Source organism: Neltuma alba, unplaced genomic scaffold (genome assembly GCF_004799145.2).
Source record: "Neltuma alba isolate B1F8T4 unplaced genomic scaffold, ASM479914v2 tig00003348_pilon, whole genome shotgun sequence".
Taxonomy (NCBI): domain Eukaryota; kingdom Viridiplantae; phylum Streptophyta; class Magnoliopsida; order Fabales; family Fabaceae; genus Neltuma; species Neltuma alba.
The window spans coordinates 92,352-103,935 of NW_021633247.1; the positions used below are offsets into that span (position 1 = coordinate 92,352).

The following is an 11,584-nucleotide window of genomic DNA, read 5'->3' on the forward strand; positions in this document are numbered from 1 at the left end:
GCATTTAGTAGCAGAATACAACAAGAAAGATTTCAACATTCGGGGGAGACAATTAGCAGACATTTTCATAATGTCTTAATGGCATGCTGTAGACCTGCCATGTCTAATATCAAACCGAAAGATCTAACATTCCGGCATGTTCATACAAAAATTCGGTTTGGTAAATACTGGCCTTTTTTTAAATATGCTATTGGAGCAATTGATGGCACACATGTTTCCTACGTTGTCAGTACAACAAATCAAACTAAATTTATTTCTAGAAAAGAAACAATGTCACAAAATGTCATGGTGGTTTGTGATTGGGACATGTGTTTTACTTTTGTCTTGGCCGGATGGGAAGGTAGCACACATGATGTTCGGATATTTGATCATGCCCTCACAACTCCTTCAATGAACTTTCCCCATCCACCTGAAGGTATTTTTTTATTTCCTACATTTTATTTATATTTAGCTTAACAATAGAAACATAATTTATAATAATTTCATTTTTGATATAGGAAAATATTATTTGGTGGATGCTAGATACCCAACACCAAATGGATATCTTGACCCATATAGACGGGAGTGTTACCATCTGCCTGATTTTTGAAGGACATCTGCGTTTGAAAATGACAATGAGGTCTTTAATTATTTCCATTCAAGTTTAAGAAGTACAGTTGAAAGAACTTTCGGAGTTTGGAAAAATAAGTTCGCAATCTTACGAAACATGCCATCCTATGACTATGAAACACAAGTTAAAATCATTTGTGCAACGATAGCTATGCATAATTTTATTAGAATGACATCTATTCCTGATTCTGGATTCGTTCAGTTTGAAGAAAGTACTTATACAAAAGAAGATGATGATGGGGTTGGATTTTCACGTATACATTCATCAATTCAATTTTCATCTTACATGGCTCAAGTTCGTGACGGCATAAGAGACGAACTTGTTAATTCAATACAAGAATAGTAGTCATGTCTTATTTATTTCCTTTTATCATAGATTGTAATATGTAGTTAAAAAGTACAAAACCTATTACAAATACTTTGTATCGATGCATTATATTAATTATTATGACACTTCTTTATTTATATTCCTTTTATTAATATTATAACTTATATTTTCACGTCAATTATTACTTACTTTAATAATTAATAAATTGTTTTAAGATGTGTTTATTCAATTTTATCAAACAATATCATCCCATTTCATGTTTATAATCTTCATGAAAAATACATAATTTTCTGTTTACAACAAAATAATTCATCTTCTCCAAAAATATTTTTACTCTTATATTTTATGAATATATATACATGTGGTGACAATTAATCAATTAATTATATTAAACATCATAGGTAATATGTTATTACAAAAACTAGTTGTAAAAATATATTATGAGATTTTATGTTTAAAATCTTTAAAAAAATTAATATTTTTCTGTTAGCTAAAAAAAATTTATTTTTCTATACACATATTTAATATTATATTTTATAAATATATATACACATATTAATTATGTATTAATTATATTATTGTATATATTATTAATTATGTTAGTAAAAATTATTTCATTAACAATTTTATTTGTTTAAATCAAAATATATTATAAAATCTATTCCTTATATAATTATCTTATTAATTTATATCGTTTTTAATAATTTTCACATGTAAAAAATACTCATAGTAATAACTATTTAAACACTTTCACTTTTTTTAAAAATGTATTTTCCAAAAACTACTCTCCAAACGGTTTGGATAGACACCCCCCTAAGGGTACTACCTCCGGTCTTAATTATAAGACCCAGTTGACTTATTTGAGGAGATTAAGGAAGTAAGTTAAGTTAGTTATTTGTAATAAATAAATGTTGTTATTTCTAAAATATCCTTGCTAATTAAGTGTATTGGCTAGAACTATCATTATTAGAAGGATTATCTTGGAAAAAATACATAAATATGAGAGACAAAATGAATTGGGGTCTTATAATTAAGACCAAACAAAAAGTCAAACAGGGTCTTATATTAAGGACAGTAGTATGTAAGTATGTAACACAATTCCTCAACTTTGCTCTTATGAATAATTTACCTTGCTCTCCATCGTCTGTCATAGACAAGTGTTTTAAGCATCTCAGATAAGATCTTTTGATGCGATATGAAAACTGGCCCAGCAAGTTATCCGATCTCCCGTTGCTACTCTACATCTTGACTTTTGAAAATGTTTTCTTCATCTATCCATCAATACCGGTTCTTCCTCTTCTTAGGCCAATCCTTTTGTCCACCAGAACATTTTTACAATCACGATTATTTAATTTCAGTTCTCGACAATGCTGCTAGAATTTTAATAACAATTAACAATCTTCTCTTGCAATTCCTAAAGGAATCTTGAAGATGCACGAATCTCAATCAACTAAAAACAGAGGTCCAACCTCACCGATTCACCATCACCAAGTTGCATTCCAGTCAACGATGAATCATATTAAAACTCCCGAATTCTTCAATTTTCACACAGCAGAACAGAAGAAATTAACTGAGCAGAACATCTTGTTTTGACTCATTAAGGAAACTATTACACCAGCACTTGCTTACAGAAAAGCTCCAAAAGGTAAATACATCTAAGTCAAATTAGCTGTGTGGATTAAGCATTAAGCAGCCCACACTATACAAATCTAACTGAATGCTCAAGCACGCTCACCCCTAATACGCCTCGCGAGCTGAATATCCTTAGGCATAATAGTGACTCTCTTAGCGTGAATAGCACAAAGGTTAGTGTCTTCGAAGAGTCCGACTAGATAAGCCTCAGCAGCTTCCTGAAGGGCGGCGACGGCGGAGCTCTGGAATCGGAGATCCGTCTTGAAGTCCTGAGCGATCTCACGAACCAGACGCTGGAAAGGAAGCTTCCGGATCAGAAGCTCAGTGCTCTTCTGGTACTTCCGAATCTCACGAAGCGCCACTGTACCTGGCCTGAAACGGTGAGGCTTCTTCACACCACCAGTGGCCGGAGCCGACTTCCGAGCAGCCTTGGTCGCCAGTTGCTTCCTAGGAGCCTTACCGCCGGTGGACTTGCGAGCCGTTTGCTTGGTTCGTGCCATTGCAAGGATTCGATTACAACGCTACCTTGAGAATAAGATGCGATCAATACGAGGAAGGTGGCTCTACTCTTGCAAGGGTGTGGTTTTCATCCATAGTTATATACAGAGCATTCGACCGGGAATTTTGCGCGCCGAGTTCTAGATGATGCAGACCGTTGATTCCATTGATAAATCGACGGCCTTTGTTTACTGAAGGGCGGATAGCTGCGGATCACATCAGTGTGCTTGCTACAGATGACCGTTGATATATTTCAATGTACGGTTTCGATGAAATCTTGTCATCGACAAGGATCGATGAGTTGGCATAAGTGCTCCGCTCGACTAAATCGAGGAATCATTTTTCTAAAAGAAAATCGAATAATCAGTAGGTTAAGGGGGTGTTTGGATAGAAACCAAACCATGGTTTCAGAAGTGTTTTTACGGATTACGAAGTAAATATGTGAAGGAGATTACCTCATTTTGCGGAAAAGTACTTCTGAAACCATAGTTTTGGGTTTCCCAAATACCCCCTAAATATTATACTCTATGAAAGTTAAAAAAATAATAATTATACAAAATTAAATGCATCTAAATTTTGTTCTTTTTTTTTGGCCAGATCTAAATTTTGTTCTTATAATCATGCTTTCAATATTTATAAGCTTTCATTTATGAAAATATTTAGTTAATATGTGTAAACTAATATAATTTTTTTTGCCAAAGTAAAATAATATAATTTGAGTGCCAATAAATTTTGAATCAGCAAAATCTAGTTTATAATTCAAGTTGATCTAGATAGAGTATCATATTAAGAAGCGGGTAGCATTTTTTTAATTCAATAATTTTTCAATTTAAAAAAAAATTGCTGATTTGAGTCCATGTTTGATTCCATAAACAAAAAGAAATAATTTAATGATTTTAATCTTCAAATAAATTATTGACTAAAGAAAATTTTCATATTACTCAATATAAAATTTAGAATTACCATATTCCAAAATAAAATATGAATATTCACAGGGTGTGTAATTATGCGCTATACAATACTTTTATAAAATACTTATACGATTTTTTTCAAAAAGAAATTATTTTCTTTAAATTTAAAAATAAAATTGGTAGTCGCTTATATAACAATTCACATAATTTGTACTAGTTTCAATCTTAATATAAGAAATAAATCATGAATGTATTTGCGAATATTAAAAAAATTAGTTAAATTAATTATTTGTAACAAATGTGTCTTTTTCTCTCTAAACTACATTTTTAATCATCTCCATTTAAACTACTTTTTGAATAGGAGTCTCTGAAAATAAAAAAAAAATTTGAGTAAAAAATTTATAAATTTAAAAAACAAATTAGATTAAAATCTTATTTTTTAGATCAAAATAAATTATTTATTTAACTTGTTTATTCAAAACCGAATGTAATGATCAAATGTAACTAAAGAAAATCATGTGTAAAACTTAGAAATATAACAATTGCATGCAATTGAAAAAAAAAAACAAATAGTTATCAAAACAAGTGTATTGTTGTATGATAGAGTTGATCAATAATGGAGCTTTATTTTGGTTTCTTATCAAATTCTTCCATATGAAACATGCTTCCAATGCAAGCGTGCTAATGTTCCAATTGACAGCATACTCCTTTCGTCCTTGTAAGAAGCAGTTAAGTCATTAACTTGCTGGTCCAAAAAAAAAAGAGTCATTAACTTTATCCCAAAAAAATCAATTTTAATCATATTTAGTAACATGAGTTGCATTAAAATAAATTATAGAAATTGTAATTAATTAATAAGATTTTTAATAGGAGTAATCTTGAAAAAATGTAATTAAGATCTTATCTGGTGGCTTAAAATAAGAATTAACCCCACGTCTTAACATAAGAGTTAGTTAAAAGATTATGTTTTGTTTTAAATATAAGATTTTAATATTTTTTATCTCTTAAATTTATAATTTTTTTTAAAATATTCCTATCGACTGTAAGGAATTCTCACCAAATGGTAATTCTAATGTATATGATTAAAAAAAGTAGTTTAAGAAAATCAACACACATTTATTGTAATTAACTAACTTAACTAATTTTTTTAATCTTCTCAAATTAATTATGTAATAACCCTTATATTAAGTACCAGAAATAGTATTATTTATTTCTTTTGAAAGATGTCATATAAGAAAGATGAGATTTTAAGAGGAAAAATGGTGAAGAAGGATACATGATTTGTAGTTTTTTTTTTTTTCCTTTTCAACAAAATAATATAATTAAGGATCAATAAATATAATTTTCTTTTATTTCAACAAAATCATCGAAGGATTTTATTCCCTTTCAACATGACCTCCTAAATAGTTAAAATATGCATGATAGATTCCGCGTGAATTATTATTTCTTTTGACAACCATGTCTAATTTCAAATACCATCCAATGGTTGTGTCGAAATTGTTTGGCAGTGTCACCTTGGGACCCTTCAATTAATATACTCCCCCAATTCTTAATATAAAAATTATTTAATTTATTTTAGTAAATTAAGAAAGATAAATAAAAGATTATGCAAACTTAACTCAAAAATTTTCACTCAGGAGCAATATTATTCTAAAAGTTTTTCTTTTGGTTCAATATCACTCCAAACAGTTTTAAATGTAATAATATTATCCCATTCCCATTAAAAAACTAATATTGACAATTAATAAGGCAACATTGCTCTATTTTGAAGCCTTTAAGGTGACATTCAACTCAAAAAAACTTTTGGGGCAACATTGCTTCTGAGTAAAAATTTTTAAGAAAAATTTGCACTTTAACCCATAAATAAATTACTAAATTTTAACAAATATGACATGATATTTCTAAAATATCCTTATGCAACATTGGATCATATGTTAATCTATATGTTAGGTAAATCAATTTAGGAACAAATGATAAAATATGATAGACAAATAGGTCTGTTGTACATATAGGACTAATAATAATCATATTTTTGATTTACTTGTTTCTCTCATGTCTTTATCAGTGTCATTTTCCTTCATGATTTAGGAGGTGTTTAAATAGAATCAAAATCATGATTAAAAGTATTTTTATGATATACGAAATAAATATATGAAAGTGTTTGTCTCGATTTACAGAAAATTATTTTTGGAGTCACTTTGCTAGGTACATGGCTCGTGCTGGCCCTTTGCTTGTCAATATGTTATCATATACCATATGCGTATTAAACCATAGGACCCACGTATTATTAGATTTTGTTCATTCTTATGTTTATGTGCTACGTGGGTCGGTCACTTACCTTGTACCATATCAAGAGATGTAAGTAGAGCTTCAAAAGTAATTGGAAGATGTTGGGGGCAGTTTCTGGTGTTGTGTTCATATAATGTATCTTGTGTTGCAAGGCACTTATGAGATAATGGATTATTTATTATTGTGTAATCACATCAGGAGCGGAAAGAGGCTATCCTTTAGCTAAATAAATATGAGCTTGCAACAGAAATCTAAAACCTGAGTCTATATACCGCGATTGGCTTGATAGAATATTTAATAAAACGATTGGCTTGATAGAATAATGTTAAATTAATAATTAATTAATTTATTATTAATTAAATTAACTGAATAAAAAAACATATTTGAATTTATCTTATCAAAATGCAAGATGTTATATTTGATTAAGATATTATAATTGAAAAATATTCTTAATATCAACCTCTTATGCAATATTGGAATGGTGGATAAAATATGTTATATGTCGTGAGGTGCATCTCTCTACATTTTGACTCTCTTGACTCTCTTGAGTCTTGACATGGTTTTGAATCCAATTTTTTATCCTAAATAGAAATTTTAAAAAATTAATAATTTAATAAACAAAATTAAGAATTAAGGGGAATATAGGAAAAAATTTTCAAAAAGGTTTACAAAATTCTTCGTTGTAAAATTTTGTGGCAACTCCGTTTCATTTGATTTTTCATTTTGGAGATTAATGCTACGTTTGGATGGAAAGAAAATGAGGGAGGAAGGAAAACTAAGAAGGAAAATAGGGAGAAAAGTGGTTTTTCCTCTATTTGGATGAGGAAAGAAAAGTTGGGGATAAAATGAGGTGAGTCCCACGGCCTATTTTCCTCCCTACCTTTCTCTCCATATATGGAAAGAAAATAAGAAGAAAACATATTTTTCCTCTCTATCCTTATGTTTTTTCAGAAAAATAATACCTATTTTTTTCATCTTTTCACTTTATTTATTATTAACAAATCTTTCTTCCATGTTTGCTTGATTAAAAACAAAATAAGTAAAATTGCAAAAATCTTTCTAAAATAAACTAAAAGGAAAAACAAATAGAGTTGTTGTTTTGGTTTTTTTTTAGCATTACATTACACAAAATGTTTTTTTTTACAAAATTATTTGGTATTAAAATATAATACATGATAATATATCTTTATCAAATAATATGATTTTAAATTATATGATTATGTTAATGTAAATATAGTTTTTCATTATGATATTTAATTTGATTTTAATCAAGATATATTTTGTCATAACAGAAAGGGTATTTTAGTTATTCATATATTTATTCATTTTCTTTTCCATCTGTTTTCTCTTGTCCATCCAAATATGAGAGGTGATAATATTTTCTCTCCAATTTTCTCTTCTCTCCATTTTCTCTCCTCTCATTTTTTTTCCTCTTAACTTTTCTTCTCATCCAAACAAAAGGTAAGGTTTAGATATGACACCAAATAAGCCAATTTAGTCGATGCAGGGTGCTTATCTAGTGCTCATTACTTAAAAGTTCTCAATTAATAATATTTAAATTCTAAATTTATCTTTTTGAAAAACATGATAGTTAGCTAATTATCTTTATTTTAAATTATGCATATATTTAATAAAAATACTAAAAGTATTGCGTATGTGAGAAATCAAATATATTGAGGGAAACTATATACATGGAGCCACATATGAGTTAATGAGTTACATTAAATTAAATGTTTTCGAATATAAGATTTACGCAATTAAAGTTAAATAGTAAGGGGCAGGGCAGCGGCAGAATTTTGTCTTTTGATGTATTTCAATCCTTTTTATATAAAATCGAAACAATTATTTCTACATGAATTTCTTAAGTACTCCCTCTGGTTTAAAATATAAGATAAACTTTGTTGGAAGGCCTTATTTTTATAAGATAATATTCACTTTTGTCTAAATATTTAATGATTTCTTTTCAATTTTGTCACCATATAGTCTCTTTCCTCTTTAATTTATTTATTATATCTTTTACTTATTCTTTTTATTGATAAGGGTATATTAAAAAAAAAACATGTCTTATATATTTATTGTTTTAAAGTGATTTTAATTAATTTCTTAATAAACATAAATAGATAAAGTTTATATTATATTTTGAACCAGAGGGAGTATTACGAAGCCACAAATGCACACATGCACATAAGCATGGCAAATGGCGCTGTTATTAGAGCAACTTATCATTGACGAGGAACAGTCAATATTTTTATTTTAAGTGACATTTTTAAATATATATATATATATATATATATAATAGAGGGTTACAATAAGAAGAAAAAATAATTTTGAAGTTGATAAATATTAAAGAATCTGAAAAGTTATAATAATGAATATATAATCAAGAGTGAAATGAATTCTAATCGAATGAATATAAAGCATAAGAAAAATTTAAGCCAATCGATAAAAAAATAATGACGAGCACAATTATATATATATATATATTTATAGTAACTAACTAATTCCATTTATCAGAAGTTATGATAATGATTATTGGCATTAATTAAAAGGGCCTGCAGCAACGGGACCCTATACTCAAGACACAACAAAATAAGAAAAACAAACTTAATGAAACAAACATCCACTACAAACTATATATAAAACAAGATTAAATATTGAAACTAATTAATTGCACTGGAAGCCAGAGTTGTTCATTCCACAGTTGTTGAGAATCACACTCAATGAGATTGGAATGTTGAGGTTGATGCCAAGAACATTAGCTTTAAGGGCAGTGCAAAGGCATGTAGCAGCTTCAAAATCAACCATGCCAGTAATAAGACTGCAACATGGGATTGTTGGTGGCGATCCTACAGTAACATTGAACAAGTTCAGCAAATTGGTACACACACCAAACTTAAGGGCATCTATAGGACAATGGGCCTGAGAGCAGGAGGAAGAAGGGGGGCAAGAAGAAGGAGGAGAAGGCTTTGGAACATAAGGGGCGGTCGGAGTTCCCGGTGTCGGAGTCGGCATTGGCGGTGTCGGAATTGGTGTTGGCAGTGTCGGGGTAGGTGTTGGTGGGGTTGGAGGTGTTGGAGTCGGGGTTGGTGGTGTGCATGGAGCACATGACCTAACCATGGTGAGGAAGACAAGGTTGAGAGTGAGAAGAAGAGAGGTTGCAAGAGGCTTTGAAGCCATCTTCACAAGCAAGGATAACACTAAAATGTGGTTATTTATGAATATTGGGTTAAGCGTATGAAGATTGAGAAGGCAATGGAGGGGTATTTATAGTTGAGGATTTTTGTGAGTTTGTGCTGCATTTGAGTGGAGACCATGTGAACATGTTAGCATTGGAAATGTAGTGCCAACTTCCGCAGAGAGGTTAATATACGATGATTTTTTTTTTGGGGTCAGAATATATCATGATTATCCAAAATGTCGTCTACTTTTATTGTTAGTTTTTATATTCAAAATTCAGATATATTTCAAAATTAGGAACACGAAAAATAGGAGAAATCATTATAAAATTCCAAATAAAAAAATATAATTACCAAAAAAATCGTAATAACAAGTAAATGACATATATTTTGTTGTCATTTTCTGTATTGAAATTTGTCGTTTACTTATTATAGGATTCTTTTAATAATTATATTCTTTTGTAGGGACCACATAATAATTTTCCTGAAAAAATATTGCCTTTAGATCTTGATTTATGGATTTTTATGTTGGACAATAAACTTCTAGAGAGATCCGTCCATACAGTTTTTGGATATGATAAATACTTCTTCACTGCTAAATGTAAGTCAGCGAAAAAAAACGTTTGCTCTGGTCTTTGAAATTTATAATTTGTTCTGCGAATTATTCCCATTAGCTATTAAGAGGGTTTTTATCAGACGTTGTTTCGTCTGTGTTTCAACCAACCTGCAATATCAAAACGCACCGTTTATACTGGATGAAACGGTGCAATCCATAACCTTTTATTGTATTTTTCTAATTTTCCTTCCGCTTTAATTATCATGCATACATAAAATAAAATACTACCTCTTAATATGAGAGTTAGTTGGAAATTATATCAAATCATAAATTTAGGACCTAAATTCATTTTCTCTCCCAAATTTTTAATTTATTCTCTAAAGTATCCATATTGATTACACATGTCAAAGAGTTTCTATTTAAAGATAGTCATAATTAAAAAGAATATTTTGAAAAAATCAACTCATATTTGTTACAAATAACTAAATTAATTTTATTAATATATTCGAATTAGTTATTAAATAGCTTTTATGTTATATATATATATATATATATATATATGAGGAGGTAGTATTTTCTCCTAGTTGGATATCATATGCAAGGATATGATGGGGGCGTTATATATGCTTTGAAGTTTGTTAAAATATTAAAATCAATGACCTTGTAATTTAGTGACGAATTGCATGTTCATTATCGTAGGTAGTACGAATCAAAGACTTGACCTGAGCATTTAGTAGTCCCCTTCAAGCATGGTGTGTCCCTTTCCTTCAAATCAGCTTCACCATAACTTCATCCACCGATTCTCTAAAGCAAATGAAAGTACCATATGACTTGAAATCCATGCACCTTTTGCTTCTCTCTCATTTTATTACCGGCCACCTCTTCAAAGTTGCCCTTGTATTAAGAAACTATCATGGTGACTTGGCTCTTTGACTTGATGAATGTTATAATTCCTTCTCCATTTTCGGTCAACAACTAACTCCTCCTCCTCATTTAACAACTTAGGAAGTTGCATATATAATATGATACATGTCAAGAGAAGGAGTAGTGATTGGAATGACTAGGACACTATATTGTAGCAAGCTAAGCATTACTCATTTTATAGGATGCGTTAGTGCATTATTAAATTACAGTTGTATTTAATTATTGTTGAATGAGTATTAATAGGGATGGTTTATAAAAAAAAAAATATGTTGAGAAACATATCTTTCATTTAGGATCAACACCAACTCCTTAATTAAATCCTATATTAAATATCGGAAGTGTAGGTCTTTCTAATGTTTAGTCGAATAACTAATTCAATTAATTTTTTTAGTTTTTATAAATTATTTATCTAGCATTTATAGTTAGGATTGGAGAGAGTTTTAAATTATATTGTGGATTAGGGGGTGAATGAGAGGTGAGTATTTATTGAATTGTGAGTGATACTTGGAAATTAAAAGTCTCTAGCTAGTCAATCTTCAAATACTAATGAAGGATGGTACGTCAGTGTTCCTCTATTTTGATTATTTTTAATCTTTCAACGTTGCTTTAAGCACTGTTTAAAGCTTGTTTTTCATCTTTTTCATGATTTTAACCCATTAGC

At 29.6% G+C, this 11,584-nt stretch overlaps 2 protein-coding genes across 2 annotated transcripts; both read right to left on the minus strand.

Annotated features, from left to right (window-relative positions):
* Positions 1-2,342: 2,342 nt before the first annotated feature.
* On the minus strand, positions 2,343-3,081 carry LOC114741319 (histone H3.2). The gene has a single exon (XM_028929572.1). The coding sequence runs from the start codon at positions 3,067-3,069 to the stop codon at positions 2,659-2,661; it is 411 nt and encodes a 136-aa protein (XP_028785405.1). The 5' UTR covers positions 3,070-3,081; the 3' UTR covers positions 2,343-2,658.
* Positions 3,082-8,931: 5,850 nt separating this feature from the next.
* Positions 8,932-9,444, minus strand: LOC114741321 (14 kDa proline-rich protein DC2.15-like). The gene is made up of 2 exons (XM_028929573.1): positions 9,287-9,444; positions 8,932-9,181 (listed from the first exon to the last, which is right to left on the minus strand). The coding sequence occupies exons 1-2, from the start codon at positions 9,442-9,444 to the stop codon at positions 8,932-8,934; spliced, it is 408 nt and encodes a 135-aa protein (XP_028785406.1).
* Positions 9,445-11,584: the final 2,140 nt, after the last annotated feature.